Source organism: Eulemur rufifrons, chromosome 20, assembly GCF_041146395.1.
Source record: "Eulemur rufifrons isolate Redbay chromosome 20, OSU_ERuf_1, whole genome shotgun sequence".
Taxonomy (NCBI): Eukaryota; Metazoa; Chordata; class Mammalia; order Primates; family Lemuridae; genus Eulemur; species Eulemur rufifrons.
Genome location: NC_091002.1, coordinates 28,640,328 through 28,667,470, shown reverse-complemented (window position 1 = coordinate 28,667,470; position 27,143 = coordinate 28,640,328). Strand labels below are relative to the sequence as shown.

Here is a 27,143-nt window from a genome sequence, read left to right as displayed (position 1 = left end):
CAGACAAATGATTTTACAATTCATAGAAAATCTTTTCTGAAGTTCTCACAAAATGTAATTGCTACTTTTATCTCATAAATATGTTGACTGCTTGTGATGTTTTAGGTCTTGCTCAGAGAAATAAGTACCTGAGTTGAGACTAATATAGTATTCAGGAAAAACTTTTTAAAAATCTGTTTATTTCGGCCGGGCGCGGTGGCTCACGCCTGTAATCCTAGCACTCTGGGAGGCCGAGGTGGGCGGATCGTTTGAGCTCAGGAGTTCGAGACCAGCCTGAGCAAGAGCGAGACCCCATCTCTACTAAAAATAGAAAGAAATTATATGGACAGCTAAAAATATATATAGAAAAAATTAGCCGGGCATGGTGGTGCATGCCTGTAGTCCCAGCTACTTGGGAGGCTGAGACAGGAGGATCGCTTGAGCTCAGGAGTTTGAGGTTGCTGTGAGCTAGGCTGATGCCACGGCACTCACTCTAGCCTGGGCAACAGAGTGAGACTCTGTCTCAAAAAAAAAAAAAAAAAAAAAAAAAAAAAAAAAAATCTGTTTATTTCTAGAAATTCCTTTTTCCAACATTTCTTTAATAGTAGTTAGTGTTATATAAATATTCAGTATTTTTTAAATTTGAAATTAGCCATAACATAGATACTACAGACCCCAGAATATTAAATATGGTTTTGTCAGACTTATTTAACACTAGATTTTTTTCATAGTTCCTCTACAAATGGTGATTTAACTTAGAAATTTGTGAATTTAATATTCAAAGCCAAATAATTTTTAAAAAGACAAATACAATATAAAAATGTAACAAAATGTAAAAGAAGAAAATGTTCATTAAGGAAGGGTTATCATACATAAAAGATTTAATCCTAAAGTATATAGTTCATAATATAGTTTTTATAACCATGTCAAAGAATTAATTAAGTCTTTAACTTTTCTTAAGAAAAACAATATACGAATTGTGATTCTGTGTAAAATTTTTGAGAAATAATTTGAAACACCATTTTACCTCATTGTATTCCTTTTACTAATCAAGCAAATAAGTAAAGAGATAAAGAAAACAATAGCAATTGTTTTCATGCATTATCATTGTGCTTCATTTTATCTTTATTGTATCCTTTTTTATAATCAAGCTAACAAAGCAAAGGAATGAGGATCTACTACATGAAAATCAAAATTATGTTAAATCAGAAATGTTCAAACATTTCTGAACTTTATTTACTAGTCATTGGTACCATTTTTAAAAGTTAATCATGATGTAAGGAGCTTTTCTTTATGATTATCCTAATTTGTTGCCTCTAACCCTTCAAATGATAAATTTGGGCTTAATAAGTCTTTACGGTTAATCCATGGATTCAGTTTCTCCAAAATTGCTCAAACCCATTTTTGAGCATAACCTAAGCTCTTCAGCACCTTTCCAGGAGGCTCTTCTGTTCTGCAAAGAGCTTCTTCCAGTCACAGCAGACTCATCAGAACCATAGGAGAAATACAACGTAGGTAACAAGACACCCACCACCAACCACAATCTTGCACGACATTGTAGTATAGAATCTGCTGACTATGATAGGGCTATGAACAGGGCACTACTGGAGCACAAAAGAAGCACATCTTACCGTGCTAGGAGAGATCCTATTTTATAATGAATCATATAATATTCTAACTTGTGATTCATCTTTCTTCCCAGGTAGATATTCTATTTGCTGTATCCCAAACACCCAGAACAGTGCCTGGCACAATATTAGGCACTCAGTATTTGCTGGGTGAATGAATGAATGGTTTCCCTAGCAGGAAGTCATTAGATATGCCTAAGACTGAAAAATCAAGTAGTAAATACAAGTTATTAGAAACATGGAAGTAAATGTCAAGATTATGAGCTAAAAGGGGAAATATGGTTATCTGTGGGGGAGGAGGAAGAGGACTGCTGATTTTTTATTACTAATCCTGTAGAACTACATATGATTACATATATAACGTGGATAAAATTAAAAACTAAAAATAGAGGGAAATTTTGGGGCCACTAATAATAATTGTGCTTAGGATACTGAGCATGAGGTCTTAAACCAAGATAATGACAGTAGAGCTATAAGATGTTATGATTGTGAGAAATATTTGGGAAGTAAAAATAAACAGAAATTGGTGACTAGACATTAAGGACAAAAAAGGGATAAGTTTAGAATCTTTCCTGCATTTCTGGCTTAGGCAGCTGAGTAGATCCCTTCAGTCCCTTCACAGAGACAGAAAATGCATGGGCAAGTTTTGGGTGAAAGGATAATAGATTCCATTTCAGACATGAGGGACTGAGTTCCCTGTGTGACAGTCAAGATGTTTACTGTACAACTAAAGCTTGTGAAAAGTCTGGTGTGGAAATAGGAGGTCATGTAATAGTGGGTGGAAGCTGAAGCCAGGAGCATCCCCTAGAGAGAATGTGTATAGTAAAAATAAAATGGATCCAAGACAAAATCCTAGAGAAACATTGATATTTAAGAGGAGCCCATAAAAGAGACTGGGAACAGATAGCGGGTGATAAGAGGAAAATCATGAGAGGTGCCCCACAAGTAAGGTTTCAGTGGATTGAGTCAGTTATTTCAGCTGCTGGCGAGGAGGTCCAATAAGATAAGAACTGAGAAGTTCCCATTACATTTGACGTTTAGGTTTGTATCTATAATCTTTGTTTAAAAAATTTCAGTAACGTGGGATGGGGGATGGTAAAGACTATAATGGAGCAAAGCATGATTAGCAGGTGAAAATGGATGCAAGGAATATAACCCCCTCTTTGAAGGATCTTGTCTGAGCAAAGATTAGGTTAGGTTAGGGGGAGGGGAGTTTCTGTAGAATCAAGGAAGAATTATTTTGTATTTTGGTGTTCGGTTTTTTTTTAAGATAGAGATTTGGGCATATTTATAAATATATTAAGGAGAATGAGCCAGTGGAGGATGTGTGAGAAAGAATAAATTATTAGGTGAAAAGAGACACGTGTGAGAGAGAGAGCAGTATTAGTTAGTCCTAAACAGGAGAATAGCTTCTCCTAAGACAGAGATGAGGGTAACTGTACAGAACAATACACATGGAGCTATGTGTAGCTGGGAGTAAGAGAGCTTACATACCTGACCACCCTCTTTCTTTCTCTATGGAGTAGAAAATAACAGTGGAAAATGATGGGGGAGGAGGTGGTATGCTAAAATTTGAAGAGAGTGGCAAGGGTTTGAAGAACCACTGCATGGAAGCTTAGGATACTGAGCACGAACAGCTAGGATTAGAGAGCAATGTGGAGAACCAGGCTGAGACTGGAGACCACAAGTTTGTAGTGGCCATAAGCTACATGGTTTTATCATTTCTCCAGCATTATTAATCATGCTCCCTTAGATACTTTTTGGATATCTATTTAGCAACACAAAATAGTACAATGTTAAAAAAAAATTAGGTAATCAATATGACTCTTCCAGAAAATAGCAGAGGAAAATGCTTATCAACTCATGAGGCCAGCATAATTTTCATTTCAAAGCCTGACAGGATATTACAAGAAAGGAAATTATAGACCAGTCTTTCTCATTAGTAAATCAAATTCATGGATATACAAAAAGGGCAACCAAATGGGGTTTTTTCCAGGAATGAACGAGGTTTTAACATTTGAAAATTGATACAGCATACCACAAAACAGTAAAAAGAAAAAAATAATAAAGTATTTGATAAAATTTAACCTATTCGTGACTTTGTAAGTCAACAAACTAGAACTAACTAGAAGAGAACTTTTTAAAATGTGATCAAGTGTATCTACCAAAAAACTAAAGAAAACATCATACTTAATAGTGACATACTGATAGGGACATTCACTGTCACCACTTTTATTTAGCATTATACTGAAGACCCTACCCAGTACAAAAAACAGGAAAAAAAAAAGAATTAAAAAAAAAAATTTAAAAGAAGTGAAGCATATAAAGATTATAAAGGCAGAGTTTGAATTGTCATTGTTTGCAGACAACATAATTGTATACATTAAAAAATTCAAAAGGCTCTACAGGTAAACTATTTAGAATTATTAACATGTTCATAGGTTAGAAACTGAATCTTGCAAAAATGTTAGTTTCTCCCCAATTGATCTATAATGATCTATAAATCTCATACATTCTCACTGAAAACCCAACAGTTTTTTTTTTTTGATGGAAATTGACAAGCTCATGAAATTTACATGGAAATGTAGAGGACCAAGAATAGCCAAGCCAGTCATTAAGAAGAACAAGGCCGGGCGCGGTGGCTCACGCCTGTAATCCTAGCACTCTGGGAGGCCGAGGTGGGCGGATCGTTTGAGCTCAGGAGTTCGAGACCAGCCTGAGCAAGAGCGAGACCCCATCTCTACTAAAAATAGAAAGAAATTATATGGACAGCTAAAAATATATATATAGAAAAAATTAGCCGGGCATGGTGGTGCATGCCTGTAGTCCCAGCTACTCGGGAGGCTGAGACAGGAGGATCGCTTGAGCTCAGGAGTTTGAGGTTGCTGTGAGCTAGGCTAACGCCACGGCACTCACTCTAGCCTGGGCAACAGAGTGAGACTCTGTCTCAAAAAAAAAAAAAAAAAAAAAAAAAAGAAGAACAAAACTTGAGGACTTCTACTACCAGACCTCAAGACCTGTTATAAAGCTACATAATTAAAACAGTGCTGTTCACCAAGTGCCCAGATCTCAGTTTCTAAGTACTATTCTCCAATAAAAGGAATCAGGGTTCTTTGGAAGAAGTGGTTAACTCCAGAGCTGGAGCACAGAAAATATAAAATGAGCCTGGAACATCTTTTGGTAACAGTAAATAAGGAAATGCATAGAAAAGGATGGGGACATGTTGAAAGGGCACAAGTCAACCTGAAGGAGTAAAGGCCAAGCCTTAATCACTTTGTACAGCAAATAAATAATGATCATATTGAACTGTAACCCATAGACTAAAACAAATATTCATGAGTCTATATTGATATAAATAATTGCATAACTAATGAGAGAGGATATTTCTTCCTTATGGAAGAATTCCAGTTAATAAATACACAAGGTTGGCCGGGCGCGGTGGCTCACGCCTGTAATCCTAGCACTCTGGGAGGCCGAGGTGGGCGGATCGTTTGAACTCAGGAGTTCGAGACCAGCCTGAGCAAGAGCGAGACCCCATCTCTACTAAAAATAGAAAGAAATTATATGGACAGCTAAAAATATATATAGAAAAAATTAGCCGGGCATAGTGGCGCATGCCTGTAGTCCCAGTTACTCGGGAGGCTGAGACAGGAGGATCGCTTGAGCTCAGGAGTTTGAGGTTGCTGTGAGCTAGGCTGACGCCACAGCACTCACTCTAGCCTGGGCAACAGAGAGAGACTCTGTCTCAAAAAAAAAAAAAAAAAAAAAAAAATACACAAGGACTTAGGGAACTACAAAACCACCATTAGGCAATCACTATATTAATCACTGCAAGCAAGGTGGGCACTAAAATCAGTGGGTAAAAGCTTGAGAAAAAAATATTGTCCCCAAGGTATCAATTACAAAGGAGAAAAAATAACTTTACAGTGGAGAAACCCAGCAGATACTGCCTTAACCAAGTGATCATAGTTAATACATTAAAAGACTGTCAACAGATCAGAGGAGGCTAAGAAAACACAAGTAGATGCAAGGTGGGATCTTGAATTGGATCCTAGAACAGGAAAAGGACATGAGTGAAAAAACTGGTGAAATTCAAGTAAGGTCTGTAGTTTTAGTTAATGATATGTCAATATTAATATCAATATGTCAGTGTTAATTTCCTGATTTTGATAAGTGTACTATGGTTGTATAAAATGTGAACAGTTGGGAAGCTGGTAGAAAGGTATATGTAAACTCTATACTATTTTTTGCAACTTTTCTGTTAGTCTAAAATTATTTCAAAATGAAAGTTTTTAAAATAGCATGGTATTGACATAAGATGTATTAGTTTCCTAGGGTTGCTGTAACAAAATGCCACAAATTGAGCAACTTAAAATAACAGAAATATAATCTCATAGTTGTGAAGGCTAAAAGGTCAAAGTGCTGGCAGGGCAGTGCTTCCTCTGAAGGCTCAAGGGGAGGATCCTGTCTTGCCTCTTCCTAGCTTTCAGCGGTTGCCAGCAGTCCTTGGCATTCCTTGGCTTGTAGCTGCATCACTTCAGTCTCTGCTATCTTCACGTGGCCACGTTTTCTGTCTGTGTCTCTGCATATCCTCTGCTCTTTTAAGGACACCAGTCATGTTGGATTTAGGGTCCACCTTAATCTAATATGACCTCAACTAATTAATAATCTGAAAAAAACATATTTTCAAATAAGGTTACATTCTGAGGTTCCAGTTGGACATGAATTTGTGGGGAGACACTATTCAACCCAGTCAGTATGCAAGGATAGGCAAATAGACCAATAGGACAGAATAGCAACTCTACGGAGACCCACATATTAGATACACCTGATTTACAACAGATTGGCCGCTGCAGTGCAGTGGGAAAGGAGGGTCTTTTCAATCATGGTGGTGAGGCCAATGAAAATCTGTACAGGGATAAACAGAATCTTGACCCCCTACCTCACAGCATATGTAAAGACCACTTTCAAATAGATCATAACCTAAATGTGGTAAGTGAAATAAATTGTTTTCACAACACAGAAGAATATCTTCATAATCTTGGGGTAGGCAAAGATTTCTTTAACTGGAGACAAAATGAACTAACTTCATTGGAAAAACGTTAATAAGACTTCATCTAAATTTTAAAAATTTTTAAATTGAACCTACCAAGGAGTGACAAAGATGTGAACAGCTAGAACTCTCACTAACTACTCACAGGAGTACAAATTGGTACAAGTGCTTTGGACCAGCAGTTCTACTCCTAGGTGTATACTCAACAGAAAAGAGTTTGCATGTCCACTGAAAGACATGTAGAAGAATTTGTATAGCAGCCTTATTCGTAATAACCCAAAACAGGAAGTAATCTAAATATTTCTCAATGGGACAATGGATAAATAAATTGTAATATATTCATTCAATGGAATACTATATGTCAGTGAAAAAGACAGTTACCACAACAACATGGATGAACCCCACAGGCACTGTAGACTGAAAGAAGCCAAACACAAAAGATCCGTTTACATGAATTTCAAAAACAGGCATAGTTAACCCTCAGTAATAGAAATCAGGGTAGTGGTACCTGGAGGGAAAGGATATTGATTGGGAGGGGTCATTTTAGAGGCTTCGGGGGTATTGGGACTATGTCTTGATATGGGTAATAATTACACTGGTATATACATTTTTTTTAATTTTGAGCCATATACTTACAGTTTTTATACTTCATTGGATATATGTTATACTTTTTCAAATTAAGAAAAATGTAGTAAATACTATTGAAACAAGTGTACTATCATCAATAGAAAAAGAATCGAGTCATCTTCATTAAAATATTTGTTGTATTGAGATTTTACTTTAATGAGATTTCATTAGAACTTATATTTGGGTAACATTTCATGGTTCACTGAGTACTTTGTCATAACATGGTAAGAGATATGTCATTTGGATATATTCCAGGATAAAACTTCGCATTGTTTAAATCGTATAAATTAATACCAAAAATCAGCTTGTTCTTTATTTTCAGTTTATTATATCAGAAATCTCAATATTGCCTTGCTCATTTCTGTCTTTTAGGCTAAGACATCAAGCACACAAAGAATTTTATGCCTACAAACAGGTGAGGAATTTAATTCGAATTGACTTTGTTTTTTTTCCCAAAAACTGAGAACTTAGATTTCCACTCATACTTTAAACCTGGTCTGGATTTACTTGTGTTCATTTTAGCATTTTATCTGCCAATTTGCAGTACAAAATAGATCAACTTCATATTCTTAAGTAATCTTCCCTTATTTGAAGTATTATTTGAAGCTGTAGAAAATTCAGTGATATAATAATATAATTTAACAGGAAACTTGAGCCAACATTTTGCTAAAGAGAAATACTATAGCTTATAATCCTTAAAAGTTACTGTTAATATAATGGAGTTCAGAGATACGTTAAGTGAATTTTTTTTCCTCCTTCTCCATTCAGTTCCTCAGAGATGACCAGCTATGTTACAGTGATCTTATCTACTCCCTTGTGTACTTTAAATGTTGGCTCATGTTACCCACTAAAAGTCTACAAACTTGAATCATAGCTGTTAACACACCGATTTGTTCTTTTAGTTAATAAACTTAGCTTTTCTTGAAGGCCAAATAAAAGTAGTAGTTTTTTCTTCTATGAGTTAATTAACATTTTACAACTGACATCAAACCGTGGGCCTAGATTTTCCTTGATCTTCTTTTGACCCTAGCATGAAACTTATTACCTTTATCTTTTTGGGGAGACCAGCTTCAGCTTATTTGGTTCTTTAACCTTGCTGACACTGACGTTACAGCACCATGTCACCATTTTAGGATTGCATATCTTTCTGTCCATCTCTTTTGTCCATGTGTCTTTGAAATCTGAGCTCATTGGCCCGTTCCCTAGATGTACACACTGAACTGATGTAACCCCACACTCTTCCCCATACATCTCATGTGGGATTCATAGTCAGAGTTGAATGTTTTAGTTTTCTCAGTGAATGAATCTTTCTCTCTCAGTTCTGTCATAATCTTGACAACCTACAGGATGTTTGTATGTAGACTAACTAGAAAGTAAAATTGGCCTTGGCAGTCATTTAATAGTTGAAATTGACTGCTAGAATTAGTCAAGTCACAAGAGAGACAGTAAATTTGATCTTTATACTGAATAGGAAATTTAGTAGAACATCCCTGTGTAGCTCGATGGTAGCTTCTAGTTGTGATTTCTGAAAATGTGATTTGCCCTCAAAACCATTTCTAGTTCAAGAATGTAAGGCACTCAAAATTTAGAGATTTTCCCCTAATTTTATTTGCTATTTCTTCACTTTAAGATGAAATATAACTGCTATGTTTATTCTTTCAGAAAATGTCTTAAATAGTAATCTGCCTTCTTAGCACTTGGCATTAATTTTAACTGCTGTGTAGTCACCACAGAGTCGGAGTAGGGACAAAACCTGTATGAATTTTTAGCCCATTAACATAACTCTGGGTAGAGCTAAAGTTTACTGAGGATATTGATGTATAATAATAAACAGAACTTCCAAAATTTAGATTGATTTTTTTTAATCTTTTTCAAATTACTAAGCAGTCAGTCCCATTAGCCGATACTATGTTTTACTGAATCACGAGGCAATCAATTTCATTTATTCTCCCTCCATATTAGCACTTAGTCCAGAAGGGCACGTGTTAATGTCTTTTCCCAAAACTTAATTTACTCTCAAAGAAATTTTAAAATTGCCTTTCAGGAAAATATTGCATCATTACTCAAGTTAAAAGAATGTCGCTAAAATGACCTGTCTCAAACTGTAAAAGAGATTCTCTCCAGTATTGAATAGGGAGGAAATAACCTATTAATATATACACAAAAGAAAAATATTTGTGGGTATAATGAGAAATTTTTTAAATTACAGATTTAAATGGGCATAAGAACATACTTTTTTGTCTTACAGGTTATATTAAAAGACAAAGTAAAAGAACTGAATTTACATGAGGTAAGTTATTTATAAGTAATTTAATCTTTTCTTGAGCCATTTTCTAGTAGAAATAGTATGCTGTGGTATGCTCAAATACCTTTATTTGCAGAAGTTGAAAAAAATTAGGCTCATTTTGATCAGGTTAGAATATTTGAGGGTGAGAGCACATAAAAATTAATTGTATGAATACAAGAGTAATATAAGTTAGGCACAGTGGCTCACACCTATAATCCCAGCAATTTAGGAGCCTCAGGCAGAAGGATCACTTGAGGCTAAGAGTTCAAGACTAGCCTGGGCAATACAGTGAGACCCCATCTCTAAAAAAATTGTTTTTCTAAATTAGCTGAGGCCAGGCGTGGTGGCTCACACTGGCAATCCCAGCACTTTGGGAGGCCACATGAGAGGATCACTTGAGGCCAACAGTTTGAGACCAGCCTGAGCAACATAGCAAGATCCTGTGTCTACAAAAAATAAGGAAAATTAGCTGGGCGTGATGGCACGTGTTTGTAGTCCCAGCTACTCGGAAGGCTGAGGCAGGAGGATCACTTGAGCCCAAGACTTTGAGGTTGCAGTGAGCTATGATGACACCACTGTACTCTAGCCCAGGCAACAGAATGAGACCCTGTCTCCAAAATAATTAATTAATTAAATTAAAAAAAAAAATAAAAATTAACAAGGTGTGGGTGGATCACTTGAGCCCAGGAGTTTAATTAATTAAATTAAAATAAAATAAAAATTAGCCAGGTGTGGGTGGATCACTTGAGCCCAGGAGTTCGATGCTTCAGTGAGCTACGATTGTGCCACTGTACTCCAGCCTGGGTGACAGAGCAAGACTCCATCTCTTAAAAAAAAAAAAAAAAGTACTATAACTGATACTTCTAGTAGGGATGCTGCCAATCTAAGGTTTCATAGCAGTAGGGATGCTGCTTACCATCCATGCTATATGAATGGGAAATAGATATAAATTAGTTTTTCTACTCAAGATGAGTTTTCACCAATTTCACCCTTGAAAATGTTTCCAATATTCCCTTCTTACCAATGACACAAAAAAGGCAGTGATTATTTCATGGGGATGGGAGTTTGGAAGGGTGAGATAGAGGGATGGAATAAGGATAGGTGGAGATATGAATCCTTGGGATTGTTCAGCTATTAGGTTGCATGGTTGGTTTACAGGTGCTCACTATGTTGTTATGCTTTGTAACTTGAGTACAAACTTGAGTATGTGTATCCTGCAATATATGTTAAGATATAGTCTGTAAGAATTCTCTTTTTTAATTTAATTTCACCTTCAGCTGCATGTAAGAATTCTTTTTAATTCTATTCCTTGTGTTGCCTCTGACTACAAATGTTCTCAATTTTTGTTTGTATTGCCCTTTCTCTTCCTTTCTGAGTTTTTGAATTGGTGTTTAAAGCAAAGACTTGGAAGGCTGTACACTGCAGTATCTGTGTTTTATAGAGCCTAACTGTGGTGAAGTTACCTTACCAGTCTCTTCAAAGAAAGTTAATTTGTGAAGTTACTTGAATAATAATTATATTATTGTTAAACACTTCGAAATCATCTATTGCTCCTTTCTGCATATTTCTCATCAAAGACTTGATATGTTACTGCTTAACAGCACTTTAGACCTAACCTTTGATTAAACTCAAGCATCAGTTACTATTTGATTTTTTAACTTTTCCCAAAAGTTAATTTTGACCCACTGCCAAAATTAACATGAAGTAATAGAGGATGATCTGTTTTCTCTTTGGAGTCTTTTTGATGACCATCAGTAAAAAGATTAAATTCTTACCGGGATCATTGGGAACAGAAGTCATCCTTTTTGGTTTGACCCATTAATTTAGAAACTTTATCCTGAATAAGTATATTTTGTTGCATCTTTATATATCAGAGTTAGTATCCCAGCTGCACCCACCAATTCCAGTTTCTCTGAATCTGGCCATTTGTATCTCAGCTTTGATTTGTTCACCGGTGTTCCCAGCTCTGGTTAGGTGAGTTGCTTCCTCCACTGAATTTCTTTTGTACCTTTGTTAAAAATCAAATGGCCATATTTTGGTGACTCTATTTCTGGATTCTCTGTTCTGCTCCCTTGATTTATGTTGCCTGTTTCCTCATCAGTACCACACTGTCTTGATTACTGTAACTTTATACTATGGTAAGTCTTAAAATCAGGTAGTGCGCTTCCTCCAACTTTATTTTTTTCCAAAATTGTTTTAGCTAGTCTAGTTCCTTTGCCCTTCCATGTAAATTGTAGCATCAGCTTGTCTATATCTACAAAAAGATGTCTGCTGGGAGTTTGATTTGTATTGCCTTAAATCTATAAATACATTTGGACAGAGTTGCCCTATACCATGTTGAGTCTTCCAGTCTATGAACACATTATTTCTTTCCATTTGTTTATTAATTTGAAGCTCTTTTATTAGGTATATACACATTTAGGATTTTTTTTTTTTTTTTTTTTTGAGGCAGAGTCCCGCTCTGTCACCCTGGTTAGAGTGCTGTGGCGTCAGCCTGGCTCACAGCAACCTCAAACTCCTGGGCTCAAGTGATCCTCCTGCCTCAGCCTCTCAGGTAGCTGGGACTACAGGCATGCACCACCATGCCCGGCTAATTTTTTCTATATATTTTTAGTTGTCCAGCTAATTTCTTTTTATTTTTTAGTAGAGACGGGGTCTCGCTCTTGCTCAGACTGGTTTCGAACTCCTGAGCTCAAATGATCCGCCAGCCTCGGCCTCCCAGAGCGCTGGGATTACAGGAGTGAGCCATGGTGCCTGGCCCACATTTAGGATTTTTTTTATCTTCTTGGTGAATTGACCCTTTTATCAAGATTCCTTTTCATCCCTGGTAATTTCCTTTCCTTTGAAATCTTTGTCTGATATTAATAAAGCCACTCTGGCTTCCTTTTGATTAATGTTTGCATATTATATGTTTTTTCATCCTTTCATTTTCAGTCTACCTATATGTTAATAATTATATTCAAAGTGATTTTTCTTATAGACAGCATATGGTTAGGTCATGTTTTTTCCTCCAGTCTGCCAATATGTCTTTTAATTGGTGTGGTTAGAGCATCTGTGTATGTTTGGAATTAGGTCTACCATTTTATTATGTCTTCTGCTTCTCTCTCTTTCATTCTGTTTTTCTTTTCTTGCCTTCTTTTGGGTTATTTGAACATTTTTTAATATTCCATTTTAATTTATCCATTGTGATTTGTACTATATCTCTTTGTATAATTTTTTAGTGGTTGCTCTAGGAATTACAAAATAAATATTCAGCATTGGGCGTGGTGGCACACACCTGTAATCTCAGCATTTTGGGAGCCTGAGGCAGGAGGATCACTTGAGGCCAGGAGTTCAAGACCAGCTTGGGCTGCATGGCAAGACCCAGTCTCTACAAAAAATAAATACATAAACAAATATTTAAAATCAATTTTTGAATTAGAATGTAGAAATCTTACCACCATATAGATCCCTTTTCCCTCCCTTCTTTATGTAATAGCTGTCATATTATATTTATATACATTGAAAATTCCATCAGACAATGTTATATGTTTTACTTTTAACCATCAGACATATTTTTAAAAGCTCAAGAGGGGAAGAATACTCTGTTATATTAATCTAGATATTTACTATTTCTGTTGCTTTTCATTCCCAATAGTCCAAGTTTCCTTCTTATGCCATTTCCCTTTTATCTGATGAACTTCCTTTAGCGATGCTTGTAGAGCAGATCTGCTGGCTGGGATTCTATTTGTTTACCTTCATCTGAGAATGTCTTTATTAAACCTTCATTTCTGAAGGATATTTCTGTTGTATATAGAACTCTGGGCTGACAGTTCTTTTCTTTTAGCACTTTAAAAATGTGCCACTTCCTTCTGGATGATGCACAGATGAAAAATCCACAGTCATTTGAATCATTGATCCCTTATCAGTAATGAGTCATTTTTCTCTTGCTGCTTTTAAGATTTTTTCTTTTTCTTTACTTTTCAGCAGTTTTGTTGTGATACGTCTGGGCATGAATTTCCTTGGATTTATCCTTTTTGTGGTTTGCTCAGCTTCATGAATATATAGGTTTGTCTTCTGCCAAACTTGGGAACTCTTCAGCCATTATTTCTCCAATTTCTTTTTTGCATTTCACTGTTTCTCTCTCCTTCTAGAATTCCAGTGACACAAATGTTAAACCTTTTGTTGTTGTCCCACAGGTTCTTGATTCTTTTTTTTTTTTCTCAGTATTTTTTCCATGCTCTTCAGATTGAGTAATTTCTATTGTTCTGTCTTCTAGTTCACTGATTCTTTCCTCTGTCCCCTCCATTCTGCTGTTGAGCATATCCATTAAGTTTTTCATTGTAAATATTCTATTTTTTAGTTCTAAAATTTTTGTCCAGTTCTTCCTTATATCCTCTCGTTGCTAATAATGTTTGTTTTAACATTTGCTTCAAGAGCATTCATGATTGCTCATTTGAGCATTGTTATAAAGACCTTAAAGGAGATCTTTTCTGTTGTATAATTCCACCATCTCTATCTTGTCACTGATGTCTATTGATTGTCTCTTCCAATATTGAGTTGTGATTTTCTTGGTTCTTCATATGTCAAGTAATTTTGGATTGAATCCTGAATATTTTTAACAGTATGAGACTCTGTATCTTGTTTAAATCCTCTTGAGGATGTTGATGTTTTTGTTTTGGCAGGCAACTGACCTGGTTAGGTCACAGGCTCCAACCTGCCTTCTGTGGGCTTTGGTTCCAATATCAGTTCAGCTTTCAAAGCCTTGACAGTGCTGTCCAGATCCGTCTCATATGTGTAGCACCCAGCAGTCAGACTGGGACCCAGTTAGCTGAGTTCCCAAAGTCTTGTGTTTGCTAATTAGAATCAGATGTATGCATATGCAGGCCAGGGGTGATCCCAGTTGTTCATAAACAGCTCCACAGGTTTGCTTTCCCAAGTTCCTCCCTCTTTACTGTCCCCCCCTGTGCTTTCTGGTTCCCTGCAATGCCCCTTTGAGTTCTCCGTCCAGTACCACCCGCTTCTGCAAGCGCACCGAGTCTGAGGCCAAGGGGAAGGGCATACGGTGAGAAAAAGGAGCAATGGGGTTTGTCCCCACCTTCTTGGAGCCATAGTTCCAGCAATCAAAGAGGAAGGTTCTCCTTTTTCAGAGTTTTTTTTGTCTTTTACATGCCCGCATTGCCAGCTGGTACCAGTACTGCTGCTGCCACCACAGGATTGCCTGGAGGGTGGCGTGCAAGAGAATGGAGGAAATAAGAGAAACAACTGGAGGATTTGCCCCTCTCTCTCTGAGCTTTACCAAGTTCCCTTTCTGGCTCCCTGAGCCACAGCTAGAGGACTTCTCCTGGATCCTTCTCTGCACCACAGTGCTCACTTCTGGGCTTTCATCTGCATTGATTCTGGCCAGGGGATACGAGAGGGGGTAAAAGAATGGAAAACTCACCACCAGAGTAGAAATATTTTGAACTCTGATGTTCTTTCCCAAACTACCCCTTGCTAATACTCATCAGAGTCTTCAAATAGCTGTGTCCTATATTCTGCCTAGGTTCTATATTTGCATGCAGTGGGAAAGAAAGAGTTGCATGTGTTTACTCATCTTACCCAGAATCAGAACCAGTTTTATATTCTGAACAGTATATTGTTATGAACAGTCATGTGTGTGGTCGGTTGGTTGGGTTTTGCTGCCACACAGAATTTTAATGCCTAGAAGGAAGCATCCATTTGGGACTATTTCAAAGCCTTTTTTTCTTGGACTTATACTGGGTGATTAGGACTACCAAATGGGTACCTTTGAGATAAGTGTTACCGTATTGATCCAAGATCTTCCATTAGCAAGTGACAAAGCCAAATGAGAGTGACTTGAGAAGTAAAGGGCACTTACTGACTCACTGAACTGAGAAGTCAAAGGAAGGACTGGCTTCAGACAAGGTTGGAGTCGAGAAGTCACAGTGTGTCCTCTGTCTCATTCCGCTTCCTGCATAGAGGTTTTGTCCTCATCCTTGTGCTGGGGGAGGTGGCCACCAGCAGCTGCAGGCCAGCGTCGTTACACATCATCCCTCATGTCTCATGGATGACACAGATCAGCCATTCCAAGACTAACGCCCACCCCTGCTACACTGCATGCACTACTCTACTGGTACCCCAGGAGATATCTGAGATAGTAAAACAGTATTTGAACATAAAATAGAGTACTTTTACAGCTTATCTTCCATACCCATTAGACATATTTTAAAATTTTCTTATCAAATAACCTTTCGGTTCCATTCAGTACTGTTACTTTTCTAGAATGTGATCAAGGGAGGCACTGGTCAATCTCATAAAAGAAGGCGAGGCGTCTATTGGCATGTGAGGGTCCATCTAGAAATTGGGGTGTGGTCTAATTCTGAAGTCACCAAGAGCAGGCTTGCGACCCTGTTGGTTTTGGCCTTGTGCTCCTTGTCTGTAAAGAAAACATGACCTGACCATAGTTATTTCCTTGCAGATGCCTAGGTCTTCTCCTTCTCCTCCATTCCTCTTCCCCCCATCCCCAGAGGTTCTTCCCTTGAGCTTTTGTAACGGAGGCTTCAGAGAGGGGGAAAGGGTAACAAGGGGAAGCGCCACCTAGGTTAGGGCTGGGGTGCCATCCAGAGAGTTAGGAAGAACAGTCTTGTAGCTGCAGTGTGCCTGAAAATGGACGGTGCAACCGCTCTTGGGGAGCTGGGTTGATTGGCCACACCATCAGGAACACCAGACTGCATGGGTCTCAGCCTCAGTCTCTTCTAACCGGAGTATATGGGCGTGTCACCTAGGCAGATAAGGCAGCCTCTGCCCTGCCACCCCACCAGAGAAGGCCTTACCAATAAAAACAACTGGTACTGGTAGACTGCCTTACTGCATCCTCAGCCTGTCCCTCAGCCTGAGCTGACGACAGTCCTGTGAGGGCCAGGGCAGGTCATGTCTTCACTGTGCAGGTGAAGGAACAGTGCTCTGTGGAGTGTCGTGAGGGCAGAGGCCACACAGCCAGTGGGTGTCCAAGCAGAGACCACCCACTGTCCTGCTCACCTGCTGTCTTGGCAGGATGCTGAGTCCAACAAGACACAGTTATCCCTCCTCCTCCTCCTCCTGTGGAGATCCTGTCTGCTGTGCACACAAGGCCCGAGAGCTCCCTCAACAGGGATGTTGCCAGCCCAGCATCTCGGCACTGGCCATGGGGCACCAAGAGCTGCGTGTCCTGCCTAGATCATGTCACATAACTTAAGAAGACTGGGTGCATGTCATAGGTTAAGAAACTGGTGACAGTGAAGCCATGGGCAAGAAATGGTGATGGCCTGAACCAGGATCCCTGAGAATGGACAGAGAAGCCAGCAGGGAGTTCAGCCCTTAGGCAGGAGACGGAAATGGTACAAGAGCACATCAGTGCAGCAGACCTGGGTCCCCAGCCTGAATGGCTTCCAGTAATGTGATTATTGCCCTGAGCTGCTTTTTCCTTATCTGCAAAATGGGTAAATGTGACAACGCATGGTGTCCACAGCCCAAGAAGTAGTGTTGGATCCCAGCATCGCTGGTACGGAGGAGAAGGCCTGTGTCCAAGCAGTGGAGACTAGTCCTCTGTCAGAGCAATCCAGGCCCCATCTGCACGTTTTCATAAGTTTTAACTTAGTGGGTCTTTATTAACTTTTTATATGACAAGGATAGACACTGACAGGACAGTGCCAAAGTAGGAGAGCCCAAGAACCATAAATAGCATGTTTACTGCAGGTTGTGCCACGAAAACTGGAGAGAGGATGGCCAGGGTGCACTGCTGAGCAGGCAGCGCCCCCCGGGCAAAGTCAGTGCCTCCTCGCCCCCAGGAAATGACCGATGACAGTAGACTACACCTGGGTACCCCCAAATCACACTAGTCTGATGCACTGAAGGAAAGGAAGCTGCCTCTTGCTTTCTGTCTCCTCCCGTCTGCCCACCCACCTTTAAGACGTGTGACAGGAAGGTATGGGACTCTTCCCAAGAAGACCTCATCTATTTGAGCCTGTTTCTTTCACTTAATGAGTTGTGGGACATTAGAAGTCCCTTCAGGCCGGGCGTGGTGGCTCACGCCTGTAATCCTAGCACTCTGGGAGGCCGAGGCGGGCGGATCATTTGAGCTCAGGAGTTCGAGACCAGCCTGAGCAAGAGTGAGACCCCGTATCTACTAAAAATAGAAAGAAATTAGCTGGACAACTAAAAATATATAGAAAAAATTAGCCGGGCATGGTGCCGCATGCTTGTAGTCCCAGCTACTTGGGAGGCTGAGGCAGGAGGATTGCTTGAGCTCAGGAGTTTGAGGTTGCTGTGAGCTAGGCTGACACCACAGCACTCTAGCCTGGGCAACAGAGTGAGACTCTGTCTCAAAAAAAAAAAAAAAAAGTCCCTTCAAATGGCTGGGCCGTGGGAGCCTGCACGCTACTTGGTGGCCTGGGAGAATACTTAGCCGACATTTGGCCTCACTTGTGAATTTGTCTTTCAGCTCTGTGCGGTGTGTCTAGAAGACTTCAAGCCTCGAGATGAGTTGGGGATCTGTCCGTGTAAGCATGCCTTCCACAGAAAGTGAGTATCGGTGTGGAATTATTTAATGGGACCTGAGCTTGAGGTTACTTGTGGGTTCTGGGGCAATGCCAGACAAGCTTGATGGCTCCATGATCGGCCTGTAATGTAGAAAGCTGACAGCACTCTACGCGTGGGGCGTGTGTGTGCGTGTGCGCATGCATGACGTTGGGCGGGATCGTGGTGGGACCACCACGGCAGGACTTCGGGCAGAGAGCCAGATGAGCCCAGACTTCTTTAAAGCCCAGGTGATACACAGCTATTTAGCTGGAACTTTCCGATGAGCGCTTCCAACTCCTAAAAATTTATTTTAATTTCAAAACCATAGTTATTTTAAATCAAAATAAATAAAGTCCAGATATAAATGGTAATATGGGGCCATCTCCTCCCCCTTTCTACAGATCTATTAATATTTCCCCTTCTCTTGTAATTTCATGTTTTATATTTCTATCAGGAAATTTTATTTTTCCTACTTCGCACCACCCTCCTCAGCATACTTTGTTCTTCTTTAAGCGGTCATGGTTGACTGAGGGTGTGACATGCTGACTGTGGCTTCTTAGTATCACCTTGTAGAAGACTGGAGGCTCTGGTCCTCCGGAGGGTGACGTGCATTCACCGCCCAGCGGTGTAGCCGCTTGGACCATACACCAGACTGCTACCACTTTGGCTCTGGGCGACAGATGTGTTCACTGTGCACGGCAGCGGTGGGTGCTGTGAGCGTGGGACTGACATGGCGTCTTGTTCTGCAGGTGCCTTATTAAGTGGCTGGAGGTTCGGAAAGTGTGTCCCCTGTGCAACATGCCCGTTCTGCAGCTGGCCCAGTTGCACAGTAAGCAGGAGCGTGGGCCGCCGCAGGGGCCCCTCCCTGGGGCGGAGAACATTGTATAGTTCACCACGGGGACCGGACTGTTGCTGGATACAGCGTCTGCGTGGAGCCAGGAGGAATGCGAGCAGTCTGTGTGTTGGCAGCCCTCTACCTGGGGTGCCAGCCGCCACTTCCTCATGAAGAACTCTTGGGCCAGCCAAGCTGGGAACCTGAGCGTCTGGGTCTTGTGACAACCAAAGCACGCTGACTCTACCCACTGCCTAGAGAAGAGTGGATGAGGCCGTGGGTTTGTCTCAAACTTCCTGGGGTTCCCTTACTAACTCCTTTACACTGTCTCTCAGACCCCCGTCTCCATGTCAAGCAGGAGGGAAGAGAAACAAGAGAGGTAGAGAAGGGAGCGGAGGGCAGGTCTTTAAAGCCCCACCCCATCCTGTGGACGGATGAAGATGAGCTTCTGCGCAGGCCGCGCGTGCCCTGTGAGCAGCAAACCTTCCCAGCAGCCCCGATCCAAGTGAGACCAGCACAGCCAGCTGCCAGTGGTGGGTGAGGCAGTGCCAGCAAGGCTCACGTTATGTTCCTCGGATAAGTCCATCCTGGAACCCGAGGGCTTTGGGTACAGCCAAGCAGCAGTGCCCCTTGCCACCCTTTCCCCTCACGATCACAGCACCTGCTATCAAACCATCTAAGCCGAAAACATTAGATGCGCTTAAAAAGGCCTGGTCAGAAGCCATTTCCTCCTGTCTTCCGGCCCTCCCACCCCAGTCACCAGTGAGGCCCGTCAGGAGCCCCACTGTCCCCACGTGACCCAGGGAACCCCAGGGGGCTGCCCACATCCCCGTATGTGCAGTGTGGTTCCGGCATCGATGCTGGTCCGGGCCGCGGCCTCTGGATGCGCCGGCGTGAGCCCCTGCGGCAGCTGGGAAGAGAGAAGGGCCCGTGCTCCCAGCCCCGCGCCCCCTTGCCTCTCCCTTCGTCCCTCCCTTTGTTCTCTTCCCTCGCCTGCCCTCTGTCTGTTTTGACTTAAGAGAAAATACCTGTTGTTCACATTTTAACAGTTTATCCCAAATAAGATCGCTACATAATTCTGAAGCCGGTGATCTACTTGGAATTGTAAATAGTTCGGGGAAGCTCCTGCAGGGCTGTCCACCCATTGGTGTGTGCCTCAGTATTTGGACTTGCGGTAACTAATTGAAAGTGTCTTTATAGCAGAGAATGCATGCTGCTCTTTGGCTCTTTCTGTCCAACTTTTCTAGAAATGACTCAGAGTCCATTAGGATTTGTGAATATTGTATAAATTAGCTATGGAAAGCAGCAGTGGTTCAGACAGAAAATTCTTTTCCGCAGCCCTGCTCGCCACCTCCCTTCATCACGGAACGCCTGCCGCAACTCTGCGCCGATGGCTTTCCTCCAGCCCACAGGAGTGAGTGGGGGAAGTTTTCATTGGAAATACTGTCTGCGTGACGTGGAGGATGAGGGGAGCTTTGCTACTCTGGCGTGTCTCCAGAATTTTTTTTTTTTTACTTAAGAAAGGGAACCTGTCCTTGGCTCAGGTGGCTGGGGTCAGATGAGGAGGAAAATTCCCATTAGCCGAGAAAAGTGCTGGGCAGAATCCAGTTTGGAAAATTACAAATCCAGTTGGTCAGAATTGGCCATTTCCTATGTGTGACCTATTTGTGGCATGCCAACTGGACTGCTGCTTAAACAGGGCAAGAAAAGTATGGAATATTTTTATATAAAAGCCTTAGCCTGTCTGGCACTCGTAAAAAGAACTATTTGTACAGGGCTACTTTGACCCTCTTTTTTGCGCTATTTGTGGCATGATAGAGTTGAATGCTGCAAAACACCCCGTTAGCAGTGAACTGTCCTCAGTGACCAATGTCAGAGGCGGCTTGCTTCTGGATCAGCCTCATCAATAGCCAACATCCACCATTTTCTATGGAATGGCCTTGAGACAGATGTTACCTATTTGTTATGGGGCTACAGTAGGAAAGAGAATTTTTTTCCCCTCAAAGGAGGAATTTCCTATGATCTCTACTACAAATTATTGCTGCCCACAGCTTTTGTAAGATTCTAGCATTTCAGTTACAGCCTTTTCTGTCCCTGTGTGTCAGTACCAAGGAGACAGGCTCACCAAGTCCTTGTCTGGGAAGAGCATCAAGTTAATTCATCTCACTGTGTTAGAGCTACAGGCAAGTTGAGGTGATTGATGCGGAGCAATGGACCAGAGGCGCACAGCCCGAATAGTTCTGGCCATTAGGGGAAAGCACAGGAGCGCTCTGCAGTCTGTCTGCACTGGGCACCATCTTGGTCTGCTTTGCGCAGATGAGGTGCCACTGACGTAACTTTCTTGGCACTTGTGAATGTGGAGTGCTTTTTAAAATGCATTCCTTTTGCTAGAATTGGGCGGGAAGCTGGAGCTGTGACAGTGTTGCTTCTGCTCTCAGTCATCACCCCTTTCTCAGCTTGGTGCCATTCTGCAGCAGGCCCCGAATCACAGAATCACTCAGTGGTTTCTGCAACTCTCAGCAACACAATCTGAATGTGTGTGTTTCCCACATCTGGGTCCTCCACCAGGACTCACCTGCGCATCTGCATTGCTGTGCCTGCAAAAGGCAGGCCTTTTAATTTACAACTTCCTTTAATTCTGATCAAAATCACAGCTTTTTGTTTCAAGGACAATCCATCCAGGTTTTTGTTTTTCAAAGAATGAGTTAAAGATCCCTGTATACTCTCTTGGCTCAGACTCAAACTCCATGGTGGGGCCACCCTTTCCACATCTATGTCCAGGAATTACTGAGACCTTTTGTTAACATGTAGGGGACTCTGGTCTGCTCTTGGACTACCGGCTGGTGTGCTTTGTCTTAATATGTCTCAAGCAACTCAAGGATTGGATGTTACTGGTGTGCTGTGAGTTAGTGAAGAATAACGCAGCACCTTACTGGACTCCATGAGTGGCTGAATCATTACCTAGTTGTTGCTAGAGGGGACAGCTAAATTCAGCTGGCTTTAGAAATAAGAGCAAAACCAGCCTGACACTAGAAGTTGACATCTGCTGTTTTTCTTCACCAAATGTGATTTTGTTAAGTCTGTCTCTGACAGATGAGATCCTTATAGCCGGTGCTTGCCTAGCAGGGAGCAAAACAAGATAGGAATGGCCAAGCGGGGGCATGTTGCCCCTGGGAAAGTCTGGGCTGAGAGATCCAGGGGACCTCTCACCATTACCAAATATCTTGTTTTTTTTGTTTTTTTTAATTGCAGGATATTATGAGGGTACATTTTATGTCTTTGCCTCACCCAAGCGAGGATTAGAGGCATGCCCTCCCCCTCTACAATGCTCACCGCGTCCATTTAGTTGTGAGTTTACCCGCCCCCCCCCCCCAACCTCCTAATCCCTGGAGATTATTATTGCCGTGTGAGCACCATAGCAAATACCCTGTTCTTGACAAATGAAAATCCTTGTCCCCGGTGCTGAGCCCATTGGATCATCAGATGAATGGCCTCGGGCCTCGTCACTTCAAAGCAGGGTATCTTCATGACCTGAACCTGCTGGAAGCTACTTTGAACTATAGGAGTTAGTTTCCTGAGAGGCTTTCTGGGAATTATGAAATGCACATAGGTGGTATCCCCAAAGCTCAAAGCAGAACAAGTGCTTGGAGTGATCTGAATGGCCCCCTTGCCAATCACTAGCGTTGCACCTTTCTGCAGGTGAGCCTCTGAGAGCCTGTTCCCTATGCACCACGCAGGGACTGTAAAAACAATGTCCTTCTTGCCACCTCTTATGAGGACTAGCCTGTGTCCAGAGCCTAGTGGGCAGCAGGCCTGGGGTCATGGTGTTGCTGATACCACCTATCATCACCCAGGTCACATGGGCTCCTCTGCTGTCACGGTAGGAATGGAACCTCCGCCCAGGAGACTTATGAGCCACAGGGCCTTTCCCTGGGGCTCGGGTTCGCCTGGCTCCCTTTCCTCTCCTCTTCCTGGGTCACCACGATCTACCTTTGCCCACAGCACTCTGATCTGGCTGCTCGGAGCTGAGTATTCCCATCTTAATGTTTTAAATAGGTAGTCCATTCACATGGCTCACGAAAGTTACAAAGGAATTAAAAGTCTTGCATGCCTGACCACCACCAAGCCCAGCTTACCTGTGAGTACCACTATTAGTTTGTTCCTTGGGTGTCCTTCCAGATGATTTATGCATATACACTTACGTGTGTATTTATGAATGTGTATGTAATTTTTCTCCTTTTTTACTCATGTGATACCAGACAAGTATATTTGAGGAACACTGGTCTGGGCTACGGGATACAGACTTGTATCCCTGGACTCTGCCATCCCAGAAATCAGAGTATCTGTAAAAGGTGAACCCAGAATTGGGGAATGTTTTTGCAATGATATGCCTTTTGAGTAAGACATTTTTACTTGATTGCAACATGCTGGAATTCTAGTTTTCTATACAAATCAAACTGAAATTCCTCCCGTACTGCAAATGCCCAGCTAATCTGAAAGCACAACCAGAGCTTTTGGGATCGTCTTTCTGATCTGTGACAGGGCACTCGAGAGCAGGCTGTGCCAGTCCCCCAGCTGTGAGCAGCCTCTGCAGGTGCCTGGACAAGCTGCCATCCCTCCATCTTGGCCAGTTCCAAGGGAGGACCCAAAGTCCAGCGGTGAAGTCTCTTAGGTGAGCTCCTGCGCTGCTGCTCCTGAGCAGCAGCAACTGAAAGCTTCCGTTTGGTGGGCAGATGCCTCAGCTGCTGAGCAAGTGGAAGCAAATCTCATGAACTGTAAATACCTCTGTGCCACTTCATGAATTTGCTCCCCACCCTCCCCGTTCTTTACACACTGAAAAGTTTTACAGAATTTCCCCCTCACCATTTCTCCATTTGACAACAGAAATTATCCTACCAAAATAAAGGTTTTTGTTAATTTTCATCTCCTGTGGGGACAAATATTAAATTTGCTTCCTCCAGGCAGCCCTAGGGGAAGGGATATGGACTCCTGCCTCCCCGCAGCTGCCCAGTGCCTCTCGGGGCTCACCTGCTCCCTGGCATGCCTTCCCCCACGCCCAGTGGCAGCCCAGATCTCTACCTGGATTAAAACTGTGCCCCAACCTGAAACTCAAGAAATTCAGTGTATAAACCCCACCCATCTGGCACTTGTGGAATCTGTGGCCCTAGGTTAGTCTTCCCCGGTAGCTATTATGAATTTCTCAAGGAGGTGAACATGTCTAGATTCAGGATGTCTGAATTCTGGTGAAACATGCACTTGATAACCTGGGAAATGCCAGGCTATCGCCCTTTATGAGTAACAAAGGATCCCATGTGTCACAGACTGTGCTTCCATTTGAATGAGAATACCAGGAGAAAAACCAGAGGAGCTTGCTCCCAGTTCAGCCTTAGAACCCAAATTGTTAAAAGATGCAAACAGTTTTATTCCGCTTTTTAGACCAAGCATCAGCACTCTTGGCTTCCCAATCCAGCTCTGTGGTCAGGGAGAGCACCCTCCCTGCTCCAGGGACATGCTGTACCTACCGCATGGGCCCCACCAGTGTCAGGGGACTTGTTTGCGCTTCGAGGAAGCCCTCAGCTCCCGTGCCAGTCCAAGCCTGGAAGGCCTGCGCCTCAGGCCCACTGCACACGTTCCTCTCCATCTGCCCTTTCTTCCCGGGCCCCTGCCAGAGCGGGTGGGGCAGGTATGGCCAGTATTAGAAGTCCCTCCCAGTGACAGCCAGTCTTCCTAGAGTGTTGCTGGTAACTGTTGTCTCTGGATCTCTTGACAGATCATTGCTGAGAAGGGTGGCACTTTAGTCTTGTTGGTTATCCTCTGGGGTTTATTCACTAGATATTGTACACTCCCTCAAAAAAAGGTTTATGAAATGCTGAGCCTCAGGTTTCATAGACGTGTTTGTACGCTAAGAATTCTGCAGCAGAATATTTTTAAACATCCGCAGTTTTTTGTAAGCTATATTTTTGTATATTTAAGTGCTATTTTAAAATTTTAATGCATTTTGCTAATCAGTCTTGTTTAAAAAATAAAACATGCATGTAATTGACTTAAACACATGTAAATATAAAGATTTTCAAAATACTTGAATGTGTACCTTTGAACTCAGTCACCCACACACCACTTAAGCTCTGCAAACGTGAATACCCGTGCTGAGTGCAATTTGAAGTAGAACTGAGCTCGGTCTCTCCATAGGCCACGCCACCCTGAGGGCTTGCCCCAACCTAACCTCCTAGCTGTATCCCATGCCTAGAAGTAGGAGGAGAAAAAAAAATCTCTGGGTCCAGAGTTGTGGCTGTGGCTACTGCCAGTCTCCTCCCCACTCCTGACTAGGACCTTGGCAGTTGTTTCTACCCCACAGCTTCAGGGAAACTGCACCCATCCAGGCCAGCCAGGACCTTGCAGCCAAATCTGGGCAACCTCTTAATCCAGGTGCGTAGAGAGCTGCTCTCCCATCTCCTGAGCCACAGGCAGGCCCTGGCGGCCCCACTCCGAGTTGTCTTCAGTTTTCTTTGCAGCTACTTCCTTCACTGCCCAGCTCTTCATTGTTTCTCTTACTCTACTTTAGAATTCACTAAATCCCCTCACTTTACCCACCTACGTGCACATCCTCCTCAGCTGTCTCCTCCCAGCCCAAATATTCAGTGCCTATTTCGTATCTCAACATCAGGCAGCCTAACACCCAGCCCAGTGCCCTGGTGTCACCTCCCTGCCCCCTCCCGCCCATGTCTAGTCACCACATCCCCACAGCCCTCAGCACTTTCTCTCCACCCTGGTCATCCGCACCTCCATCTTCAGGCCACCTTCCTTTCTCACCTGGATCATGGCCACAGTCCCCCTTGAAGCCTCTAGTTGGAGAAATATGAGGTGGAAACAGAAGGGACAGCTGCTGAGAGAAGACAGGGCGGCAGCAATGGCAACTGGAGACTGAGTTTGCAGGCACCTCACCAGCTGAAGGTGGAGACACAACAGTAAGCTGGGACAAGGATGTGGACATTTCTGCAGAGTGGGCCTTGGAGAGCCACAAGTGAAGGCAGTGTCCAGGTGGAGCTCAGAGGCCAGGGCCAGCTGGGGTGCTCCCTGGGAATCCAGGTGAGTGCTGACCACTGCTTTGGAACATCTAGGACTGAGCCTGGGGACAGGCAGTATCTGCCATATCAGAGGTGACAGAGACCCCTGCCAAGGTGGCAGAGACAGAAGCAGCCTGGAGGGCAGGACAGGCAAGAGGGGTGTGCCACGTTAGAACTGAGAAAGATGAGGCCCTGAAACATCCCTCGGATTCAGCAGCCTGGCATTCTTGGTGATGCGTCAAGAACCCTCCCGTGGAGTGACAGGTGTGCTGAAAGTGAGGAAACGGGGCAGCTTCTCCAGAGGAGAGGTAAGTGGTGGGTCCAGGGAGGAGGAAGGCAACAGGTGGAGAAGGGGGAGTGGGCAGTGTCTTCCTCACTCAAGCGCTGGGGCCAGGCAGGCCTGGGTTTGAGCTGCCCTTTCCCAACTGAGTGGACTTGGGCAGGTTTGCCCCTCTGGGCTTCGGTTTCCTTCTCTGTTACGTTGTAGGAACAGCGAGGGCTCAATGAGTTGACCCAGTAGAGCACTGGTCACACCTCCTGAATACAGTAGGGACAGGCAGGCCCAGGCCTCCCCAAGAAGCAAGTTCATAGGAGCCTTCCCAGGGAGGAGGCAGTTGGGGCACAGGTTTTGAGAAGCACCCATGTGGCAGAAGTGGGTGGATGGTGGTCCATCTTTGGTGGCCACCAAACATGCAGCTGGGTGCAGAGAAGGGCAGAGGGACACAGGGTTAGGTTCTCGGAGGTGGCTCTGCCAGGAGCCTGCAAGGAACAGCAGGAGCGGAGGATGAGAGTCACCACGGTCCAGGGGACACCATCGCCCTCCCTGCTGCATCCCTCCTGCTCTGTGCCCATGCTAAGGCCCTGGCTCATCGGCACCCACACCCAAGATGTGCCAAGATACGTGCAAAAAAGCAGCAAGGTGGCCGCCCCTTGGGCAACAGCAGTGAGTCGACCCTGCCCTCACATCCAAGCTCCCCTTGCTTGGGGGAGGGGCCGGGACAGCGGACACAGCACCTCTGCTGCCCACCCAGCCCCTCCCCCAGCACCCTGCCCACCCACCAAAAGAAAACCCCACTCTACAAAAAGCAGAGCCGTGGGGTTTTCCTTGCAGTTTCCAAGGCTTTGCACGGGCCCT

At 42.9% G+C, this 27,143-nt stretch overlaps 1 protein-coding gene across 1 annotated transcript in view; it reads left to right on the top strand.

Annotated features, from left to right (window-relative positions):
• The window catches only part of RNF24 (ring finger protein 24), a 64,754-nt gene extending 45,306 nt beyond the window's left edge, over positions 1-19,448 (top strand). Inside the window, exons 3-6 of the mRNA XM_069496147.1 lie at positions 7,660-7,702; positions 9,536-9,577; positions 18,036-18,115; positions 18,862-19,448. Of these exons, the coding sequence (XP_069352248.1) occupies positions 7,660-7,702; positions 9,536-9,577; positions 18,036-18,115; positions 18,862-19,000 (304 nt within the window). The 3' untranslated portion in view covers positions 19,001-19,448. The remainder of the gene's footprint in view (positions 1-7,659; positions 7,703-9,535; positions 9,578-18,035; positions 18,116-18,861) is intronic.
• The last annotated feature ends 7,695 nt before the right edge of the window (positions 19,449-27,143 follow it).